This window comes from Orbicella faveolata, unplaced genomic scaffold (genome assembly GCF_042242905.1).
Source record: "Orbicella faveolata isolate gen_17 unplaced genomic scaffold, um_ofav_v1 contig_35, whole genome shotgun sequence".
NCBI classification, from domain to species: Eukaryota; Metazoa; Cnidaria; class Anthozoa; order Scleractinia; family Merulinidae; genus Orbicella; species Orbicella faveolata.
The window spans coordinates 15,036,952-15,058,865 of record NW_028301564.1 but is presented as its reverse complement, the minus strand read 5'-3'; the positions used below and the strand labels follow the sequence as shown (position 1 = coordinate 15,058,865).

The 21,914-nt window shown below is 38.3% G+C and overlaps 1 protein-coding gene across 1 annotated transcript; it reads right to left on the bottom strand.

The window, feature by feature from the left end:
- Positions 1 to 8,848: 8,848 nt before the first annotated feature.
- On the bottom strand, positions 8,849 to 21,528 carry LOC149103441 (uncharacterized). The gene is made up of 7 exons (XM_089273995.1): positions 21,453 to 21,528; positions 21,099 to 21,311; positions 20,595 to 20,798; positions 16,094 to 16,348; positions 14,357 to 14,569; positions 13,853 to 14,056; positions 8,849 to 8,983 (listed from the first exon to the last, which is right to left on the bottom strand). The coding sequence occupies exons 2-7, from the start codon at positions 21,226 to 21,228 to the stop codon at positions 8,979 to 8,981; spliced, it is 1,011 nt and encodes a 336-aa protein (XP_089130121.1). The 5' UTR covers positions 21,229 to 21,311; positions 21,453 to 21,528; the 3' UTR covers positions 8,849 to 8,978.
- Positions 21,529 to 21,914: the final 386 nt, after the last annotated feature.

Sequence of the window (21,914 nt, the reverse complement as noted above, 5' to 3'; positions counted from 1 at the left end):
AACATTCCACGTTGTAGAGTTTTTAGTAACATGCAACGAGACTTTCACACGCATTCTTAGTACTTAAAGAATTCATAAGCATGTCAAGAATCTGACTCTTACTATTACGAATTTGAAAATGATGAAAAAGTCATCGAAACGTGTTATCGCTGATTTTTATTCTTACTTGTTTGTCCAAAGCCTCCGTTATTAGAACATCAAATATTGCCAGGAAATGTCTATAAAATCCATATTTATAACAAAGCGCGCGTGCCGGTCCTATCTAATTCCTATTGAGCCATCATGGTAAAAATCTTTACGTACGCGCGACCCTGCTCAATAAAATGACGTGTGCAGTTTGTTTGTTTAAGTTTCGGCAATGTGAAAATTATTCTGAACAATCCAAACTCTACTTCAAGCCTTTGACTTTTGCCAAGCTAAGGTGTTTACTTAAACGTGAGTATTTTAAGTTTTTTTGTCTAAATTTTCGTCGAGTATTTTTGACTCTGCTTGCCAAAATTTCCATTATAATTAATTCGAAGTGAATTTTTCATTGACAATTTTAGAAACCAGCTTTAGCGTTTTCGTTCAACTGTTGCTCAAATGATTGTGGCGTTTTAGGATCCTAATGACCGTTTTTTTCCTTTACCGCGCATCGTGAGAACTAATCGTAGTCAATCAGAAATAAAACATGTTTTAGCGCCCAAGTTGTTGTCGCCATGTTATAAAAGAATTGGTTCATGCTTTTAGCTGTACGTATATCGAGTTATGGATACACTTGGAAAGTTTGGAGAAGACCCAAGAAGCTAGAGTTGCTCTCGGTTATCGCCTCGAGCAACTCTTACGCTTCTTTCGTGCCCTCCAAACTTCCCGCGTGCATCCATAATCCGATATGCCCTCGCTAAGCATGAACCGATTCTTAAATATTCACTCGTGAACGGACATCTGTTAAGGGCTCATCAATGAAACAGCTAGTCTTCCGATTTATTGCATACATTATTTGACACAATTTATTCCTTAAAGACATTACAATTTAAAGATGATTTCCAGTACGTACTGCGCACTCTGGAGAGTTGTTTACGTTTTTTGTTTTGCTTCACGACGTTTTTGTTATATTTTGCTTCATGCCGTCGCAAAATGTGAACATTTCGCAACTACTTACGTGAAGTAAATTTAAAGTTTCATGTCAATCTGAGACTGCGCAGAACGGGCTGGAAATCATCTTTTAAAAGACAAAACTCGGAAATTTTCTGAAACTCAATCAATTCTAGTCTTAAATTTCTTGAAATATCTAATGAGATCGTTTTTGCAAAAGGTGGGTATCTGTAACGATTAACACGGTAACAAAAATAAATTTCAAATGACAAAGTCAAACATTCAGCAGTTCTGAAGCTCTGTGGCTGCTTCTAGGTAACTTTGCCAGAAGAGTTTCAAACCCAAAACGACGTTTATTCACAGGTAGCGAGTACTGCTCGGCGTACAATTTGCTTCCTTAACGCTTAATTACACGGATGTACGATTTACCCGTGATAATAATTGTTTGGGTCTTCGGTAACACATGATACGATCCGATGGAAAACGATTTTGTTTAAATCTAAGCACCACGCGATGCGAAAACACAAAAATGGCGGAAAGCACGACTAGTGAGCGGTTACCTAGCACTTGAAGAATGTCCGCTGATACACAAACTGGCTGAACTGCAGCTACAAGCTCTCAGTACAGTGTCAAATTATTTAAGACCAATTATCTCACTCGCTATGTGCTTGCTACTACCCCAAGTCAAATGATACTCAGTGGTCCCTGTATATGCCATTCTGAGTACATGTCATGCAGCTTACAGGATGACTTTGTCACTCGCTGTAAACGTAAAGGTTTTGATTGAAAACTATTCTAGTAGTTAGTTTTGGGTACAATCAGTGACTTTATTTGCTACCTTCTATAAAAATGTGTTTATAGTTGTATCAAAGATACTTTAAGTGTACAGCATCTGGTTCAAGTCACTGGTAAGAACTAATGTATTCTGTTACTGATGTGTCTAGAACTTATTAACAACAACTGACACTTTACAACATTATGATCAACTATCTGGATCTTTGTGTTACACGTCAGACAACTACTGTATAGAGTTGATATATAATAAGTACATACTATTTGGCATGACTGAGGCCACATTAACTTTACTAGATGATTCTCGGTGTCCTGGTTCAATACTAATTGTGATCACATCCACTTGCTCTACGGTACTGTGTTTGCTGGTACATGTATACATTGTATGTGGTGAGGTATGTCGTATAATTAAAACTATGCATACTAATGCCTTTAATAATGTAAGACTTTCCTATCTGTGAATTTACTATGCGTTTAGTGTTTCATCTGCAAATGTCAAAATCAATCTTCATCAGCCTTTTCCCCCCTAACATCAATTCTTTCACAATCACTTTTTTGTAGGATCTTAGCCTTTACTGCATGATATACATGTAGCCTGGAAGCCTCACATTTGTTGAAATTGAGAAAGGTTAAAGGGCATCTGTGAAAAGGAATGGTCATGTTACTAATTAACAACATGTGGTGTTATTCAAGATATTGTTCTAACCAGCTGTGTACACCTCCTCGAATGCTCTTCGTTTACCTATGATTTCTTGGACATTATCAATATTTATTGGTACTCTCTTATCTTGCATTTCGTTGAGGCTTGGATGCTTTTCTTCTATTACTTCAACTTTGTGAGCAAACTTCGCACTTGGAATTCAAAGTAGGAGCTTCCAGTGCCAGTGCTCTCATGTCACTAATTTTGTGGATAAAGCCACAAATTTGGATGTTCATCAGTTTCCCTGTAAATAAAGACCTTGGGGAAAATAGAAATAGAATTGATTAAGAATATAGTATTAAAGGAATGTTAGTGATAATGAAATGTGATTTGATGTGATGTATGATGTACTATTGAACACTGTAATGAATACTGACTCAACTCAATCACTGCATGGTTGGGCATTCGAGAAAGCTAGAAAATAATATTAAGAAATTTGGCTGCTGAGATTGATTACTGTATGCATAAACCACTAAGCACCGGTAGCAAAACATGCTTAAATTGTTCACAAAAACAGTGCTCAGGCCAGGAGCCATAATCGGGGACGGAGACCGTAAGTCTCGGGATTCGCGCTCACCTATGATATGGGACAATTTTTCTATTTTTAGAACAAATTGCGCCATCCTGACGTCATATATCCGCGCGGATTCACGCACATGTCGGGAGCTCTCGCGTGGATGTTGTCACGTTGCGTGATCAAATGGTGAGAGTTGAGAGATTCTCTTGCGTATTTTTCACAGCGATGGTAGGGAATAAGGCAGGGAATACGAATCAGGGCGCTTATATGTAGTTTTATGCTCTGAGCTAACGGAAAAGGTGGGTTTTTCAGTGTCGAAAACAAGACTTCAATCTCGCGCTGGGAATGAATAATAAGATCTGCTCACGCTAGTTGTAAGCTTACGCGAATGTTTTTGCGTTTGTTCTGACTTAACAACATGATAGCAAGAAAAACTCTCTACTCTGGTATCGAGTTAATTTGTGAGTTTCTCAGACAATGGTTCATCATAACCAAAACCTGTTTTGACGGTTTCTTATTGTTTCTGCTTGTTTGGTGAGTTTGCAAAAGTTTTTGAAAGGAAAGTCTGACGCGTACAATTCGCTCATTTGCACTTTCAAGTCCGAGTCGGTGTTTTCAATTGTCAACAAATCTTGACAAAGATTTGTTTCGTTATCTTTAGTGCTGAGATGCTGTAACAAATTTCACGAACGCGAAAAAGGCTACTAACATCATGAGTGTTTCTTCAACACAAGCATAGTGAAGTTTTACACTGCGAAAATGAAAATAGACAAGGAGTTTTGATAACTCGATCAACAAAATCGAAATCGTTATTCCAAGTCGATTAAAGAGAGCGTCATAGTAAATTTGCTGATTATTTCTGCTTTATTCACATATTTTCAGCTTAGCTTTTAATATGCTCTCAAACATTTATCAATCTTAAACATATTTAAAAACTATAGAGTTATTGTTTGAGTTCGATGTACGCTTTCACACGAATGTGCGGCGGAAGTACAATTTGTCATGTTTACTGACTGTACAAAAACACGCATCGGCGGGCTCTCTCATTCATCGACAACAGAGAATTTACTGGATTTTTACAGGAATAAAACTGAGCAGTATCTACGGACATAAAGTTATTGGGCCTTGATGAAACATCAAGCGTTGCTTACAATTCAAGCGAAACTCAAACTAGCAATTATTTTGTTTTACTTTTCGGTCGCGATAGACTGACAAATTCCTCGCAAGCGTGTGGCAAGAGGAGCTAGGAAACTATGAAGTCCTGAAACTCTGCTATATCTAAATATATCCAGCTAGTGTTTTGTTGTGTCATGGAAAAGCTGTTAATCTTCAACATATGTGAAATTTACAGTGGAGTAATGTACAGCTCATGTAAAAGAAGCATTGGAACACAACTTGGTCAGCGATATATATAAGCTTGAAGCGGAACATACCTAAATTCGACACTGTCTTACTTCACTCCAACTGGAGCAGCTAACGACGAAAATATTTAAGAAAAATTTTAACAGACGTAAACGCGTTGAGTTGTGGGCCAAAAACATGAAAAAGTTCGGGAATTTCGGACGCCATTTCCCCCGCGCGACATCCGCAAAAATCCTCGCAGAATGTACGCGCGTGTGCCGCAGGCGATGGCGCAATTTGTTCTAAAAATAGGAAAATTGTCCCATATCATGGGGACAACCCCAGTACTAGAAATGGCGCGCGCTTACGGTCTCCGTCCCCGATTATGGCTCCTGCTCAGGCTTATCATTTGGGTCATATATTTGCATCAGTAAGTTATAAGACGTTGTAGTGTACAATATCCCCCGGACATTTTCAAGTGTTGTAAAAAATGTGTAAAAGGATTTTTATCATCGAACAACCCTCTTTTACCCTTTTTACCAACAATTTCAAGTGAGAGTCAATGAAATTGCTGATACAAGTTTACAGAAGAACAGTATTGCAGGGATTTGAAGTAGTTTCAGTCTTACCTGTGGTGAAGAGCAATGCTTCATTCCCCTACAATTTTCATTTGCAACTTCTTTGTTTTGTAAAAGAAGTTTGTCTAACCATCGCAGTTCTGATTTGCATGTACATGGACCTATATCACTGTAATGCACTTGCTTACATTCTGGCCATCGTACCAAGGTATTTTCCAGGATATGCTAATTCTTCAGAGTTTTTATCTTCATCCTCCGAAATGGTGGTTTCGTTATGTTCACGACAGTCATGCGTGCCTCAAAAAGGATCAAGGCGACGCGTTTCACCAACATCTGAACTCAATCAATGCTAACATTCAGTTCACTTTGGAACTTGAAAACACTAACGGGTATGGCTTACCTTTCCTTGACAGCATCACCTCCAGACGCGGCACGGCAGTTCAAGTGGACGTCTACAGAAAGCCAACACATACAGACCGCTACCTTGATTTCTTCTCTCATCACCCCTCGTGCCACAAAAGATCAGTGGTTAACACGTTACTCCTTCGTTCGAGAAACATTCCCTCCACGAGTAAAGGAAAACGCGAGGAAACGCGACGAGTAAAAGCGGTGCTTGGAGAGAACAACTACTCCTCTCGCTTTATCAACGAATGTGAAAGAGCGCTGGCAGCAAAACCAACTAAGCCTACCACAAATGGTTTTGTAGTACTTCCTTACGTCAAGTTTCCTTCAAGCCACAGAGAACCTTCAACAGTCTTTTTCCTCGACCGAAACAGCAGGATGAAACCAACCGTCCATTATCTGGAGTGGTGTACAGAATTAATTGCATGCAGTCAGTGCGATTTTGTATACTATGGCCAGACGGAAAGATCGCTGAAGATGCGGGTTTCCGAGCACAAAAAGGCTGTCTTGATGTTCGATCATAACTCCAAACTTGCGTACCATGTTCAGGAATGTCATCATCACATGGATTTTGAAAACGTTGAAGTCGTCGGACATGAGGCACATTACCATCAGCGGCTTTTTCGAGAAGCTTGGATGTCTGTAAAAGACCCGAACGCTGGGAATGATCACATAGTCATCCCTGAAGTCTACTTAACAATTAGACCCGTGGCCCTTGAGGGCCAAGGGTCTAATTGTTTTAGTATCACCCAACTAGTCGGACAGAAAAGGTAATAATAAAGTTAGCAAATGCAAGTTGAAGAATATTTATTTGGGAATAAAACGAAAGAAAGCGTCACGCTCGATGACGCCAATTTCGCTACTCGATGACTATTACTAACAGTCCCCTAGTAGCGTAACCAATCAAAATGCAGGATTTGCATTAGTCCACTAGTTGGGTGATACTAAAAGTGCTTAGCACGCACTTAAAATTCTCTTGATGTCACGCGTATACAGCACGCGCAACGTTTCAATTTTAAACAGTTTTTAAATCGCGCGTAACCAAGCGGTTTTTTCAACTGATGAAGGCTTAAGAGTTAGCCGAAACGTCTTGTTAAAATATACAAGTCAGTGACAAAATACGGCACTTTTATCGACTCTGTTAGAGTAACTCAATGGAAACTTCCAGACAACGCAGATTTCAGGAGTTATGGCATAATCTTTTACGATTTCGCTTGGACAATGAGTGAACACCGGCGGCTCTTGGTCTAAAAGCCAGTGTTTGATCACATTTCCAAACACCGAGAAAAGAGTTGAAAAAACGACGCGAAGTGGAGAATTTTTGATGAAACTCGAGGTGTTTGGAAATGTGTTCAAACACTGTCCTAAGTGTTGACCCAAAGCTGTTAGTTAAGGTACTTTTTTTCTGTAAGCAACATACTGTAAGTTGGTTGTATGCAATGTGTAGACTGTAATGCGTAGAAACGTACTCCGTAGACTTTTTTTTTGTAACTGTAGTGTAAGTTTAATTGTAATTGTTGTAATTGTTCGAGCAAATAAAAAAAGGAGTTTGAGAAGGTAAGTTGTATGATCCATTGTCACTGACCGGTGAGCTGAACAGCACAGTTCTCAACTGTTTTTATTATAAGTTGGCGGACCTGTGCTGACGGGCTTTTTTTAGTGAAGCCGAGACTGAGAAAATAGTGAAATGGCGGACTTATAGGGGTGCTGTGACGTCATGACCACTAAAACAAAAAAAAAAAATATCCTATTGCAGAGCGAGCTGAGGGTTATCTATATAACGCAAAATATTTCTTGTACGTCTTACTAATGACGTTGGTACGATCGAGGGTTACCTGGGAAATTTAAAACTCTCAAACTGCGTGCTTTACTGTTTTTAGTAGTGTTGTATTATTCTTACGCCAATTTTGTGTCTGTAGGGATGTTGAGACTTCAATTTTTTAATTTTAGATGATTTGACCTCAAAATGATCCTGGATATTTTTTTGGAAGTTTATTTAAGTTTTATTTTGTAGCAAATAACTCGGGAAACAGGCATTTAAACTAAAGGTGAAAATGTTGATTTCACTTCTTAATTAACGAACGTAGGAATTATAGGTACTAGTAATGACTCCTGAAACAATTATCAATCTTATCTGAATAACCTTTGAACACTAAAATGACTTCAATTCGTCGTTGATAGTACTCCATCAGTCACAACTGCCATCGTAATAATATTGGGCCACAACAACACTTTCTTCCAATTACTACGGGCTTTAACAAAGTTTTCGGTATTTCTAGAATGCTCTGTACGTCTGTAGTTGCCACTAGCGCAACTCGACGTATAGTTTTCTCGAAGTAAAGCTATGGCGTCTCCGAAGAAAATAGTACGAGAACAAATATGATATCCGTGATAAGGATCTGCCTAGTGTACTTGTAAACAGTTCCGTATCACAGCCGGGCGCGGCGTCTCAATATAGAATGCAAGTAAGCAACATGTACAAGGTAAATTTCATATTTTGTCCCTCAAAAGCAAATTCGTGGAGACTTAAAAGCATATCTTGCAATAGAAGTGAGCCTAAACAATGCATAAACACATGGCAAATTACAGAGGTGTCAAACTCTACGAAGCGACACGCAGACAACAGCGGAAACCATGCAGACCTATGACCTGTAAAAATTTGCCATAGCACGATCTAACGACTTAACTCTACTTAAAATTCCTCCTTATTACACAACATGAACGGCTCTTCATAAACACGAGTGAAGCTTCAAAAAAAGGTCGAGCGACCGAACAGAGAACGGCAAATGTACAAATGCCACGAACCGTAGAAGTCGTGTAGGCTAGTCAACCCCATTTTACACAGTCCTTGGCGCGAACAAACATTTGAAACATGAGGCTTTTGCTGTATCCTGTGGGCAACACCGCCAATACATCTTTTCCGTCTAGAAGAGATTTTACTGCAACTTCTTGCTCCGGTTTTAAATTGAATTCACTACGAGCGACGACGTTCAAATCAGCCAAAGCTCTCGCTAGCACATCCACTTCGGCCGCCATTTTGGTTGTTTTCGCATTACTTCACAAACCCGTCCTATTGTCCGATTAACCAATCAGAATTTTGCGGCCGCCAACGACCGCAGAAATGAACCAATAGGGGTCTTTATAGCAGGCGTTCCTTTTTCCCCTTCCGTCCCACTCCTCTGTTTGTTTTTTTCCCCGAATTCTTTTCCTTTTCCCCACCCCCTCCCCTTTATACGCCTGCTACGCAGGCAATGCAAGGCGAAGAAGCGCCATGTTTCGAGATGCTGGATCTTACTAAATGCGAAAGGTTTCTGGCGACTTTTCAAAGATTCCCAAATACTTTACTTTTCCTAAATTTATTAAATTATCTAATGAGAGTCTTTTTGCATGGGATGGGTGTCTGTAACGACTAACATGGTAACAAACAAATTCAAAGGAGACCTCTTAGAGGAACGAACCTTTATTTCGGTCGCAAGTACATCAGATTAATTATATTCTAGAATCGATTCAGTAGATTCTTGCAAAGTCCAGTTTCACCAGTAGTTGTGCTTCAACGTACTTCCGAGCTGATGCTTCAAACTGCAACAAAGCAAAAAAGACAATAAAACGCCTTGGGATTGAGTTATGATATGGTGTTTTTGAGAGCGGGAACTGAGTCCTGTTATTGTACGAAAAGTTTGATCTACCAACAGCATCTCAGTTCTGACCTTAGTAAAAGCAAGTTTGGATACGACTCCTTTAATTTGTGGAAGCTTATGGATTTGAATGCCTCAAGCTACTGTCCTCATGCAGTCCCAACAGATTTCCAAATCACACCGTCCTAACGTTGTCTATGTTGAATATTTATACCATGCCATAGAAAATACGGCCAATCAAAATACAGGAAAGCCGTTAACGTAGTATATTTGACAGTATTGCACCCGACCTCCCCATCATGCGCCTCACGTTTAGCAGATTGATTGTGTTGTCCACTGTATTTTCTATGGCATGGTATAAGATAGTTATGCAACGCTCTCTCGTAGTATACCGTGGAATATCACACTTGTTCCTAGTATTTACTTGGTATGTACTGAGAAAATACAAGTGACTTGTGGGATATTCCATGGTGTACCACTCGAAAGCGCTGCATAACTAATTAACAATTAGATTATGAGCTCGAGATTTCTATGAGGTGATAGGTGATGAGGCCGAAGGCCGAATCAACTATTAACTCATAGAAACTAAGAGCGAATAATCTAATTTTTTTACTAGAATTCTTACTTAAACTTTCTTCCGCTAACCATTTCCAATTGTTTTTATATATCGTATTTAACTTTACACTTTAGAAAAATCGTGCGGACTGAATTGTCGTTTGGAATTTCCTGTTGTGTGCGCTCGCTCATCAGGTTTTTCAGCATTTTCTGTTTTTTTTTTTAAAGTGACGAACAGTGAACGTCCTTCAGTTTAGCCTTCTCATTTGTATTTAAATGTTCTTCCGTAACTTCGCAAAAACGAGAAAACGTCGTTATTTTACAGACGACCTCCAGCCACTGCATTCTAATGGCTGATAGCATACGAGTAGCTCAACTATTCAGATTGCAGCATTTGCATAAGTGTATTAGTAGAATTCTACTAATGGCTGATAGTGTGCAATGACTCAGCCAATCAGAGTGCAGCATTTGCATTGGTATACCAGTAGAATTCTACTAATATATATTAAATGAATATTACTGGTACACTACATATAATGCAAATGCTGTAATTGGATTGGCTGAGCTATCGCACCCTATGAGCCAGTAGCGTGTAGTGGCTGGCGGTCGTCTACATCTATATTATCAACATTTGCTCATTTCTGCTAACTTTCGTAAGAAGATTTTAAAATATCGCCAGTTAATTCAGCTCCCGAGAAGACTAAACGAAGGATGACTTAAAAACCTTACATTGTTGAATAACCATGAGATCCCGTAAACAGCTACACTTTCAAATGACAAGATTATTGGATAGCAATCTCAAGTTCATAATCTAATTGTTAAACATGCATTTTCATATATTTTTTAGGATTTCTTATTATGCCGTTTTCTATAAAATTAATTGCGAATTAGGGAAACTTTTTAATTTACAAGAGTGACGAAGTGCTTAGATTCAAGATTCAGTTTTCGAATTTTTAGTTCTTATGCTGTTCACGTAGCAGCGCTAAATGCGGAAGTTTTCTAACGATTGTTAGATTTCCAAGCATTTAATATTTTAATTCTTATTTATGAGAATGAAGATTGAGATTGTTATTACAGCTTCAATTACCCGGCGAACAGTTTGGTTATAAACAGTTCGTTTGGATTCGACTGCTTTATTAATCGTTGCACAGATTAAGCACGCAATAACACGAATTCTTTTGATAAATTATTCGCTTGGCGTTCTTGTTTTATCATCATCATCATCATCATCATCATCATCATCATCATCGTCATCGTCACCGTCATCGTCGTCACCGTCATCATCATTACCGTCATCAACATCGTCGTCATCATCATCATCACCGTCAACAACATCGTCCTCTTTATCATCATCATCGTCATCACCGTCATCTTCGTCACCGTCATCGTCGCCATCGCCATCGCCATCGCCATCGCCATCGCCATCGCCATCGTCATCGTCATCGTCATTAAATCAGATAAATTTGACCAATAAATGCATCCAACCAACAAAAATAAACAAGAATCTTGGAAATTGCATTAAAGGGACAATAGCATGAACTGCGCATGTGCTACGTTTCGATCGAAACTTGAAAAGTTCAGGCGGAATTTTTCAAGTTTGAATTCGATAAATTCAAAATGGCGTCGACTAGTGGAGCTAGTCGTGGTGTGTGAACAAGGGGAATTTGACTGCAATGAATAGCCCCTGTTACTTAAAACGCAGGGAGAAAGTTATCATAAAGGGATAATCTGGAAGGAGAAATATTTCGTGCTCTTTTGGGCCAATTTTCTGTCAATTTAGGGGCCGCCTGTCAGCCCTGGATACGATTCTTCCACGCGGTAAATACTGAGCCTAATGGCCAGTTGAGGTATTCAGCTCATCATAACCTCCTTATCATAAATGTCTTTGGAATCTGTGTTCACTTAGGGTTTAACTGACGCAATGAACGTGGAATTCTGAGGAGATATGCCCTGGATATATGTTGGATAAAATAATTGAAAAACAGCGTGTGGTTTGGGACGGTTAACAGTCAATTTGACGGTTATTTTAGTGAAATGCGGCATGATATTTTGGCTTTTTATTGCATCGTGACCTTGAGATCGTAACTTAGTTAGAAATTTTCATTCACTTAGCTTTCAATTGGTGTATTAAATTTGAAATCGGTTGAGATGTACCGGAGAAAAAAATGTTTACATGACAGGGTTAGCATGGTTAAGTTGAAAAGTAGTTGGCTCATGTTGCAATTCAACAACATGAGTGAAATACGGCGTGATTTTTAGGCTATAAAACGCATCTTGACCTTTAAATCGTTACGTAACCTGCATTCAGTTAGCTTTCATATGGCTATGAAACTTAGAAATCTGTGTGGATTTAGAAGAGAAAGAAATTTACTTGCATGAGACGCTTAGCACTGTGAATTTGAAAGATGTGTGGATCGTGTTGCAATACAGCAAGATTTGTAAGCTATTTTCACATCGTGACCATTAAATAGTTATGTACTGTAGAATCTGCATTAACGTAGCTGTTAGTAGCAGTGTTCAAGTCAGAAATCTGTCGAGATATACAAGAGAAATTTTTTTTATACGAAACAATGTTAGCGCACACTGGTGAATTATGAAGACCCGACGGGGCCGGAAATACGGCACGAGTTTTTTCAACGTAAATTGGCCTCAAAATAATTTAGTTTTGAGAATTCTACTTTCTCTTAGTTCAAAAAGAAAACAGTACGGTTAAATATCTCCTCTCAAGAGGACTATTTTTTTGAGCGTCGAAAGTAATCTGGCAAATACTGTGGTTTTGGTTTTGGTTTTGCTACGGTTTGAGATTGGCTTAGTAGTCTAATTGGCAAGTAATTGGTTTGAATTGGGTTTGGTTTTACGACACTCAATTGAAAACCACTCAATAATAATAATAATAGTAATAATAATAATAATAATAATAATACTGATACTGATACTGATACTGATACTGATACTGATAATGATAATAATAATGGTTTATTTAACAGATCCACCCAGGTGGCTCTTACATTATTTAAAATTGAAACAAATTACGTGATTTTCAATTAAAATAATAAGAGTGATGTCTGAAAATATGGAGTAATACCAGAAAAAAGATTCTAACGGATTTGGAATTACAGTAAAATTAACTAATCACTCTCTACTCCATTACATAAAACATTTCCTTGAAAGTCTTCAAAAGGCTCGTAATCTTTACAGTTTCTAATTAATTCTGAATTATTTCTTGCGTTGAACCAAGGGTCCGCATAATAAAGAGCTAGTAAAGAAACTTAACTACACGATGCTATTCATGAGGTACTATATTTGTAGCTGCAAATTACACGACAAACCAATTATTCTTAGAGACTTTGTAAACAAACTCTTATTAAAATACAAAATAGAAAAACTCTAGAAAACACGAAAAAAACGCCCTCTCCAGCAAATTTGCATCATTTTTTTATCTCCTCAAATAATATTAATAAATAATCACTCAATATCTCTCCCACCCTACTCACCACAATATATGTTATAATCTAATTAACTACGCAAGAGACTATTATAATTGCTCGAACTGTATGTATTTGAATAATAAGAAGTGTGAATAACTACAGTAGATACGAAAAATGTTCTCCCCACAAATTTGTATCTTCTTTATTCTATTTAATTTCCTCTGAACAAGAAGCAACTATAATAATGTAATATATATTTGACTATTTTATTTTTTTTATCACAATATTGTAAATTAATGAAATCATGTAAGGAATTAAATAATGTTAAATAAATAAATAAATAAATAAATCCAGATAAATTGTTGTGGCTCTTACATTTTTTACAATTGAAAAAAAATACGTTTTTTACAATTAAAATAATAAGATTGATGTGTGAAAATATGGAGTAATCCTAGAAAAAAAATACTAACGGATTTGAAATTTCAGTAACATTAACTAATCACTCTGTACTCTATTACATAAAAAATTTACTTGAAAGTCTTTAAAAGGCGCTGTAATCTTTACAGTTTCTAATAATTCTGATAAATTGTTAAATAGTTTCCACGCATTATCTTGGAAAGTGCCGTTTTCGGTCGGAACCACTAATCTAATGGAATTGTTTGAGCGCAGCTCCTTGCAACATTCCTGTTTTATTATTTTTAGATAGTCTGGTCAAGTCTCAGTGTTATGCGAAGCTTATGTCATATTCAAATGGAATAACCCAAAGCATTATTTACTCACAAAAGGTTAATTCGATTTTATTATGTTACACTTTTTATACTTTGTTATACCTGAGCCAGCAAAGACCTCTACGTTATCCGCGTTGCATTTGTCCGGTTTCACCAGACAGAAGAATGGAGGGACCCACGGCGAGGTCATCAAGGAAATGTAATTCGTCTTAATGACGGCTTGGACGTTAGGATCATTTGCATCACCATGAAAGAAAAAGTCGGGATATCTCGCTTTGAGGTAAGACGGGTTTGCGGTGTCTGAAACTGAAAGCCAAAACATAATAAGTTGTGTTTCACTTAGGCCAAACTCAAGCCAAATGTAATATCTGATTGATTGTTTTCTTAAATTGAGGAAAACGTGAATGAAGCTTAAATCGGAAAAAAAAAAGATCTCCATCGTCCGGCAGAACAATAATAGAATTTAGAATATCTAACGCTTGGTAATTTTGCCGTTCCAATCCAACATATTTAGTGTGTACAACGTCAACACGTTTACAGTGAATGCCATCTTTCATTTCAGTACACCTTTACTAACAGTAAGGAGTAGTAATAATATTGGCTTACTTGAACAGTCAGGCCATGGAAGCTGTTGCGAATACGATTGTCCAGGCAAGGCATAGAATTGCCATTGTCCGGCTGAACAAAAATACAGCATAGGAGGATTGAATACAAAGTCGAACCCATTCTTGCACATCACCACACAGAAAAGATCCGTGCCATCTCTGTGACAAGCTAATGCTCCGTTCTTAGGGGCTGCGTACAGTGGGCAAGTTTTAACTGTAAATAAAAAGAAAAAGACTAAAGGTACTTGAGGTTAAAAACGTCCAAAAAAAAAAAAACAAGCATAGAAAATAGTTTGTATTTACACATCGATTCCCGCTTACACTTTTCATCATAACAATTTTCCTCAAATGTGATTGGTGCATAAACTGCTGTATTTTGCTCTAAATAATCTGCAAAGCTGTAATCGGACAGTTGGCTGTAATCGGGCATCTGTAATCGGACAGTTACATGAGCCAATCATTTTAAGTCCTCTCCACTAAATCCACCAATCACAACATTGATTACAGTCACTATGGTAACCAATTCAAGCGACTGACTTTGTAAAATTGTGGAGGTTTAGTCTCTGATGACTGTTTTGAAAGAAACGAAACAGCCATTTTGCAAGCTATTCTCCATATTTTTAATTATGATATTTAAAAATGACTATTAATGAAACGCTCTTTTTCAAATGAATTTTTGCTTTTGTGGGAAATTGCAATTGTTATGATTAACTGGTAACAGGACATCGTGTCGTCCAATTCAGTCTGTAATCACACTCGTGATTAACAAATCGGACTCCCGCTTCGCGGTCGTCCGATTTTGTTAATCACTCGTGTGATTACAGACCAAATTGGACTCCACTCAGTCTTATTACCAGTATTAATCAAAACTATAACAAAATTCTCAAACGTGATTGGCTATCAGCAGCCCGATTTGAGCATTAATTGGGCAGTGTACGCGTCATGCTAGTAATTGGACAGTACGCGTCATTTTGCGCGCGCTGTTGCGGTGCACTTTGTTGAGTAAACTGCTGTGTTTTTCAGCATTCATACCGACGTTTAATCGTTCACCGATCAATCGACGGTTTGTTCGTTTCTCGAATTTTTGTCATAGTTTTGATTAATTGGTAACAGGACGTCGTGTCGTCCAATTCAGTCTGTAATCATACTCGTGATTAAAAAATCGGACTCCCGATTCGCGGTCGTCCGATTTTGTTAATCACTCGTATGATTACAGACCGAATTGGACACCACTCAGTCCTATTACCATTATAAATAGCCAAGGGTAGCTTAAAACTTAATTTACTTAAAAACACATACTGTACACGATAACTGAAACTTGAACTATTGGCGACCATGACATGCCGCTAACACTATCTATATGTGTTCATGTGTAAAAACTAATGACGTCATTGCTAAGCAACAAATTAGCGAATCAGAAAGAATCAAGATTACTCACTTAATTAGAGAAGCCTCGATATAGTGTTCATCGCAACGAAGGTTTGATTATTCGCCATTTCCACATCCCCCACGATACACCTTGTTTGCCCCCAAAATTTTGCATATTCATTGTCTTCAGTTTCTCTTGGGACGACTGTGATACCCGGGAGAAATAAGAAACAAAGGTTATTCAGATTTTTGGGAGTAAACAAGGTGTATTATGGGGGATGTGGAGATGGCGAATGTAACACTTCTCATGACAAGTGTTACTGAAGAGCATATTTGCGCGGTGCTTCGAATAAGCTAGCTTCGTACTTACGTTTCAGGGTTATTCGGAAGCTGCATGTTGCTTTATTCCCTGACGCATCTATGGCGTTATATAGCACTTCATACGAGCCTGGAACAGCAAAAATCTCTCCAGACTGCCTGCTGGAACTTACTGTCGGTGAGACGCCCGAATTGTCCGTAACTGTAGGCTTCTGCCAGTAAACTCTGACATCAGATGGTGTAAGATTATCCATTACTATGTCGCTTGGGCAATACGTGAATACAGGTGGCTCTTCGTCTACTGGAACTAAAGTTATATGGTACATGTGACGAATAGATAGTAAAAGTTGTATTTAATACTAACTAATACTTAATGGACACCCGACGGACAAGGTTCATGGATTACCGCACTGTAGGAGTTTGACAGCATGCGTGAGCTCGACATGGTCGGAAGTGGTTTTAAGCGGAGTACAATTTCCCTTCGTTCTATAATATTTCCTTGGTATTTTTGTCCTTAATCACATCTTGGAGTGATGCTGTGTAGTGCCAATTTGAGTGAAGAAGATTAGTGTAAAACGCAAAAGAGAAGTAAGAGTTTCTTTGGAAGAAGGAGATAACGCTTCGAAATGATCCAATATGGCGGATAGTGTTGAGGATCGGAGGTTGCAGATGTTGCAGCCACTCAGCTCGAACCAAACCTAATTGATATCAAGGAGATGCGAGTTGACATGCAGACTATACAGTCGCAACGACACTCAGGGATTAAAAATCCAAGAACTCTAGCAAGAAATTCTGGGGCAGAAATCCTCCCTAATTGTCGAACAAAGGAAGACGGAGAAGATTGAAACGCAACTTACCAAAGCCGAGAAAGCAAATGACACGTTGGGAGAACGAGCTTAACGACACAAGAATCAAGCTGAACGATCACATCGAAGAAAAGAAAAAATTGGACGTAAAATAGGATGAACTAGATTACTATTCACGTAAAAACTCAGTAGAAATTTTTGGGCGTACCTGAAAGCGCGTACACATCAACCGACGACCTTGTATTGGAGTCATCAACGTCGAAATCAAATCGGATTATATAGAATATCACATAAACTCCAACGAAAACAATATTAAGCCAGTAATTGTCAAATTCGTGAGGCATAATAAAGTAAAATCACTTCCCTGCAAAGCAAAAATGAAGCTTAAAAGCGTGAAAACCTCTGACTTATTTACAAGCTATGCTTACGCGTCCCGAGAGCAACAACATACATTCATCAACGAGAATCTTACGAATTATCGAGGAGAGCTGTTCTGGAAAGGAAACAAGTTGAAGAAAGATAAGATGAGTGCCAGCACTTGGATAATAGATGGAAAAAATATTCGTTAAGACGTCGCCAAAAGGAGCACCGGTAAGGATTTAAAGTAGAGAGGACTTAAAAGATCTTTAAATTATAATTAACTGACTGTTGAATAAAAGTAGGGACTACGGACTGGATTGTTGGACGAAAGAACTCTTAAAATAGGTCTTTTTTTTAAATTCAATATTAGTTACTTCCTTGTTTTGTTTTACTTTGTTTTGATGCTTACAACTGTAAATGCGAGGGGAGTGCGATTCGAATTGGTTATTCCAAAAATCTATCCTTAAGGTGGCTCGTACCAGTTTTTAGGTTTTTGAAGGCTCATAACTTTGTAAGAATAGAGCAAAAAGACAGACTAGGGCCACTGTAATATTTTTGTAGGTTTGGATTATATAATTTATACTTGACCTAAAACAGCTATTATTTTGTCGTCAGCAGTTACCATGGCAACATTCCAAAAGGAGTTTCCAGACCTGATTTTTCGCTTATGTCACTAATAACTCAAAAAGTAACCCGGTGACCCCGAGTTTTTTTAATCAATAACTTTTGGCATCTGAAAATGAAAATGCGCAACAATTTTAAAATAATTTTACGGAGCCGATTTCTTGTAAACTTGAAAAAACGGCAATTTGCACAAAGTGCAAATTTCCTTCCGTAGGATTTTAAAGTTTTTTTTTTGACGTTTCTTCTCAATGATAATATTATATTAAATCAATAAAAAGAAGGGGTCACCGAGTTTGTTTTCATGTAAAAGCCTTCGCGAGTTCTGTTATTCCCACGCACGTAGACACGCATTCAAAAATCCAGACTTTATAAGATCAGCAGTTGCTCATGAGCCGTTTTGACTACCGCTGACTGCTTCGTGTGCCCGCGCGGGCGAGCGGGCTCCGAACAGGCGTTTTGTTTTTTTTGGTACTAAAACAACATTTACAGTTGTAGTTGTCGTTTAAGACAACCTCCTGGGCTTACTGTGTAGGATTTTTACACAAATTCTGGGTAGATTTGCTGTTTTGGGAGTCCTTTATACGCTTCCGGTGGCTGTCACGATTGATCGAGTTGCCTTTGAAATTGGGAAACATTGAATTCCTGAAACAATTTTTCTTAAAAACACAGAGTTGACCTAAGTTGTTCTAGCAGGTAAAGCCTCCGTTATATGCGAATTTCGTCTCTAACAGTACAAAAGTGACCTTGCGCGGAAAAAGCCGCGCGCCGCCATATTTGTTTTGGTCTTTCGGGTTTTAAATCTCGCGCCTCTATCGTGCGTGTTACTCACGCGTGACGCACTATAATGATCTACTCCCCGCGCGAGGAAACTGGTACCAGCCACCTTAAATGCATAAATCACACCAACAAAAATGTTCGGTGATTTCATTAAACGAAAAAGGTATCAGAATTTTAGCTCAGAGATCAAACTAAGCCAATTTGCAGACGATACCAACTTATTCTGTGCTGATGTGGCTTCTGCTGAAAGAGCCCTGGAAACAATGAATGCTTTTGGGGATTTTCTGGATTTAGCTTCAACAGTGGGCAGATAAATGGCAGATGTCATTCAAGACCAGAAAGTGTCACCAACTGAGTGTTCGGAAGAAAAGCCACAAAGTCAACAGCCCATATACCATCTACGGAAAGATCTTAGAACCAGTAGAGCGCCACACCTATCTTGGAGTCTAGCTTCGGTCAGACCTGAAATGGGACCAACACATAAACATATAACAGGAAAGGCAAACCGCTCACTGGCATTCCTAAAAAGGAAACTCTCAAAATGTCCTCAACAGACAAAGGTGCAAGCGTATATCACCATGGTAAGACCACATGTAGAGTATGCATCAGCTTGTGGGATCCCCATCTAAAGAAAGATGTGAAGAGTGTGGAAACCATCCAGAGGCGGGCAGCCAGATTCATTAAGGGGGAATCCAGAAGGGAAGATGGCATTGTGACATAGTTATTAAACGATCTTGACTGGCCACCCTTTGAATTAAGAAGGAAATGTCACCTCATAGAAGTTTTTTTATGAATCGTTGCATGGCAGAAACATGATTTCCATCGCAGCTCACCTGAAGGTGCCTTCAAGTTACAACACAAGATCACAGGCAATCTACATAAACCCTGGTACACGAGGAGAGATCTACAAGAACAGCTTTTTCCTAAGAACAATGACAGAATGCAACAGCTCGCCATCCGACATACGCCAGTTGAAACCGGAGACTCCTTTCAGGCTGGCCCTACGGGCGCATTTTAAAATTTAACAATTTTATTTATTTATTTATTTATTTATTTTTGTAAGAGCACCATGCACAGCACAGTATTACTTTGCTGTATATTAATTTGATCACATGCACCTGCACCAGCACAAATGGAACAAAAACAGACTAGAGCGCTCAACAATAGAGTTGAACATACCGCATTATGCAAATTTCAGAGGAGACTGTCGCGAACTTTTGCATTTTACCTGTGTGAACCTCGATTGCCCAGGAATTGTTTCCCATATTATTATAGTAGAAACGATACTCTTTTGCACAGTACCTGTTTTAGTTCCATATCGGACGTACCAAGATGCGTTTTAAGCCCGTAAAACTACGCAATTTTTGCCGTTTTCATAGGGGCTTGAGAAGGCAATTCTTCAACGGTCGATGAAATCCTTCAAAATGCTTGAAAAATTTAAAACTTCCTATTGTTAGATAAAAGAAAAGTAAAGCTTTTATGCTAGGTTTACCCCTTGTTCTAGTTTTGTATATTGTTTCAATGCGAATACCGAGAACAATGTAATTTTCCAGATATTTTTTGCATATTTAATGAGGCAAAAAGCTGTATTTTCATTTCTTGCGAATTTCTCGAAGACATTAACTTCTAAGAAAATCAGAATAATATTTTCGAAAGTAGCTCCCTAAAAACGTTCTTTAGGCAAAGTTTCAGGATTTTCGATTTTTCTAACCTGGCCAGCCATTCTCGATATTTCCAGTCAGTGACTCTTAAATAGCTTGGACGCATTATCTTGGAAAGTGCCGTTTTCGGTCGGGACCACTAATCTAATGGAATTGCTTGAGCGCAGTTTCTTGCGACATTCCTGTTTTATTATTGTTAGATAATCTGGTAAACTCTCAGTGTTATGCAAAGCTTATGTTATGAAATGGAATAACCCAAAACATTATTTACCACAAAAGGTTAATTCAGTTTTATTATGTTACGCTTTTTTATACTTTGTTATACCTGAGGAGCCAGGAAAGACCTCTACGTTATGCGCGTTGCATTGTTCCGGCTTCAGCAGACAGAAGAATGGAGGGACCGACGGAGAGGTCATCAAGGAAATGTAATTCGTCTTAATGACGGCTTGGACGTTAGGATCATTTACATCACCATCAAAGAAAAAGTCGGGATATCCATACACTTTGAAGTAAGACGGGTTTGCGGTGTCTGAAAGAAAGCCAAAACGTAATTAGTTGTGTTTCACTTCGGCCAAGTCAAGCCAAATATAATATGATTGAATGTTTCATTAAATTGAGGAAAACGTGAATGAAGCTTAAATCGGAAAAAAAAAGATCTCCATCGTCCGGCAGAACAATAATAGAATTTAGAATATCTAACGCTTGGTAATTTTGCCGTTCCAATCCAACATATTTAGTGTGTACAACGTCAACACGTTTACAGTGAATGCCATCTTTCATTTCAGTACACCTTTACTAACAGTAAGGAGTAGTAATAATATTGGCTTACTTGAACAGTCAGGCCATGGAAGCTGTTGCGAATACGATTGTCCAGGCAAGGCATAGAATTGCCATTGTCCGGCTGAACAAAAATACAGCATAGGAGGATTGAATACAAAGTCGAACCCATTCTTGCACATCACCACACAGAAAAGATCCGTGCCATCTCTGTGACAAGCTAATGCTCCGTTCTTAGGGGCTGTGTACCTTGGGCAAGTTTTGCCTGTAAATAAAAAGAAGAAACCATGTTAGCAATTTTGTAACGACATCATTACGAAAGTTTGATTATGCAACACTTTTTATATGACACTTACCATATGAGCATATTGGCGCCGTGCTTGCAATAAAGTAGCTCCGTACTTACGTTTCAAGGTTATTCGGAAGCTGCATGTTGCTTCATTCCCTGACGCATCTCTGGCCGTATATAGCACTTCATACGAACCAGGAACTAATCATGGTTAACTCTTTTTGTTATCGAGCCCAATGAAGCTAAAAGGTACAATCTGATTCTCTTACCTAGTACTGCAGCGCGAGTCGCAAATGTGACGAGAAAAATTGTTAAAATCAAACTTTGCAGAATCATCTTGTATAGCTGTTATGGCTCAGGGAAAATCAAGAACGCTCTGAACCCAAATCATATCTACCGATCTTTTGGCCACGTCAGTATTTTATCAGCTGTTCTCATTTGTAATTGTGACAGGTGTACTAAGAAATTATCTTCAATAAAGTAGAGTAAATTTATTGCTAAAAGCCATTAAAAATGTAAGAAAGAAATATTCATTAGTGTATATGTAAATCAGATACGAAATTTCTCTTGATTTACCTT

Excerpts from the sequence above, each read along its gene's own strand:
- LOC149103441 (XM_089273995.1), bottom strand. The coding sequence starts at position 21,228 with ATGTGCAAGAATGGGTTCGACTTTGTATTCAATCCTCCTATGCTGTAT. Across the intron at positions 20,799-21,098 it reads TCCATGGCCTGACTGTTCAA|ACACCGCAAACCCGTCTTAC; the intron begins GTAAGCCAATAT and ends GCTTTCTTTCAG. Across the intron at positions 14,570-16,093 it reads CTTCCGAATAACCCTGAAAC|TTAAAACTTGCCCACTGTAC; the intron begins GTAAGTACGAAG and ends TTTTATTTACAG.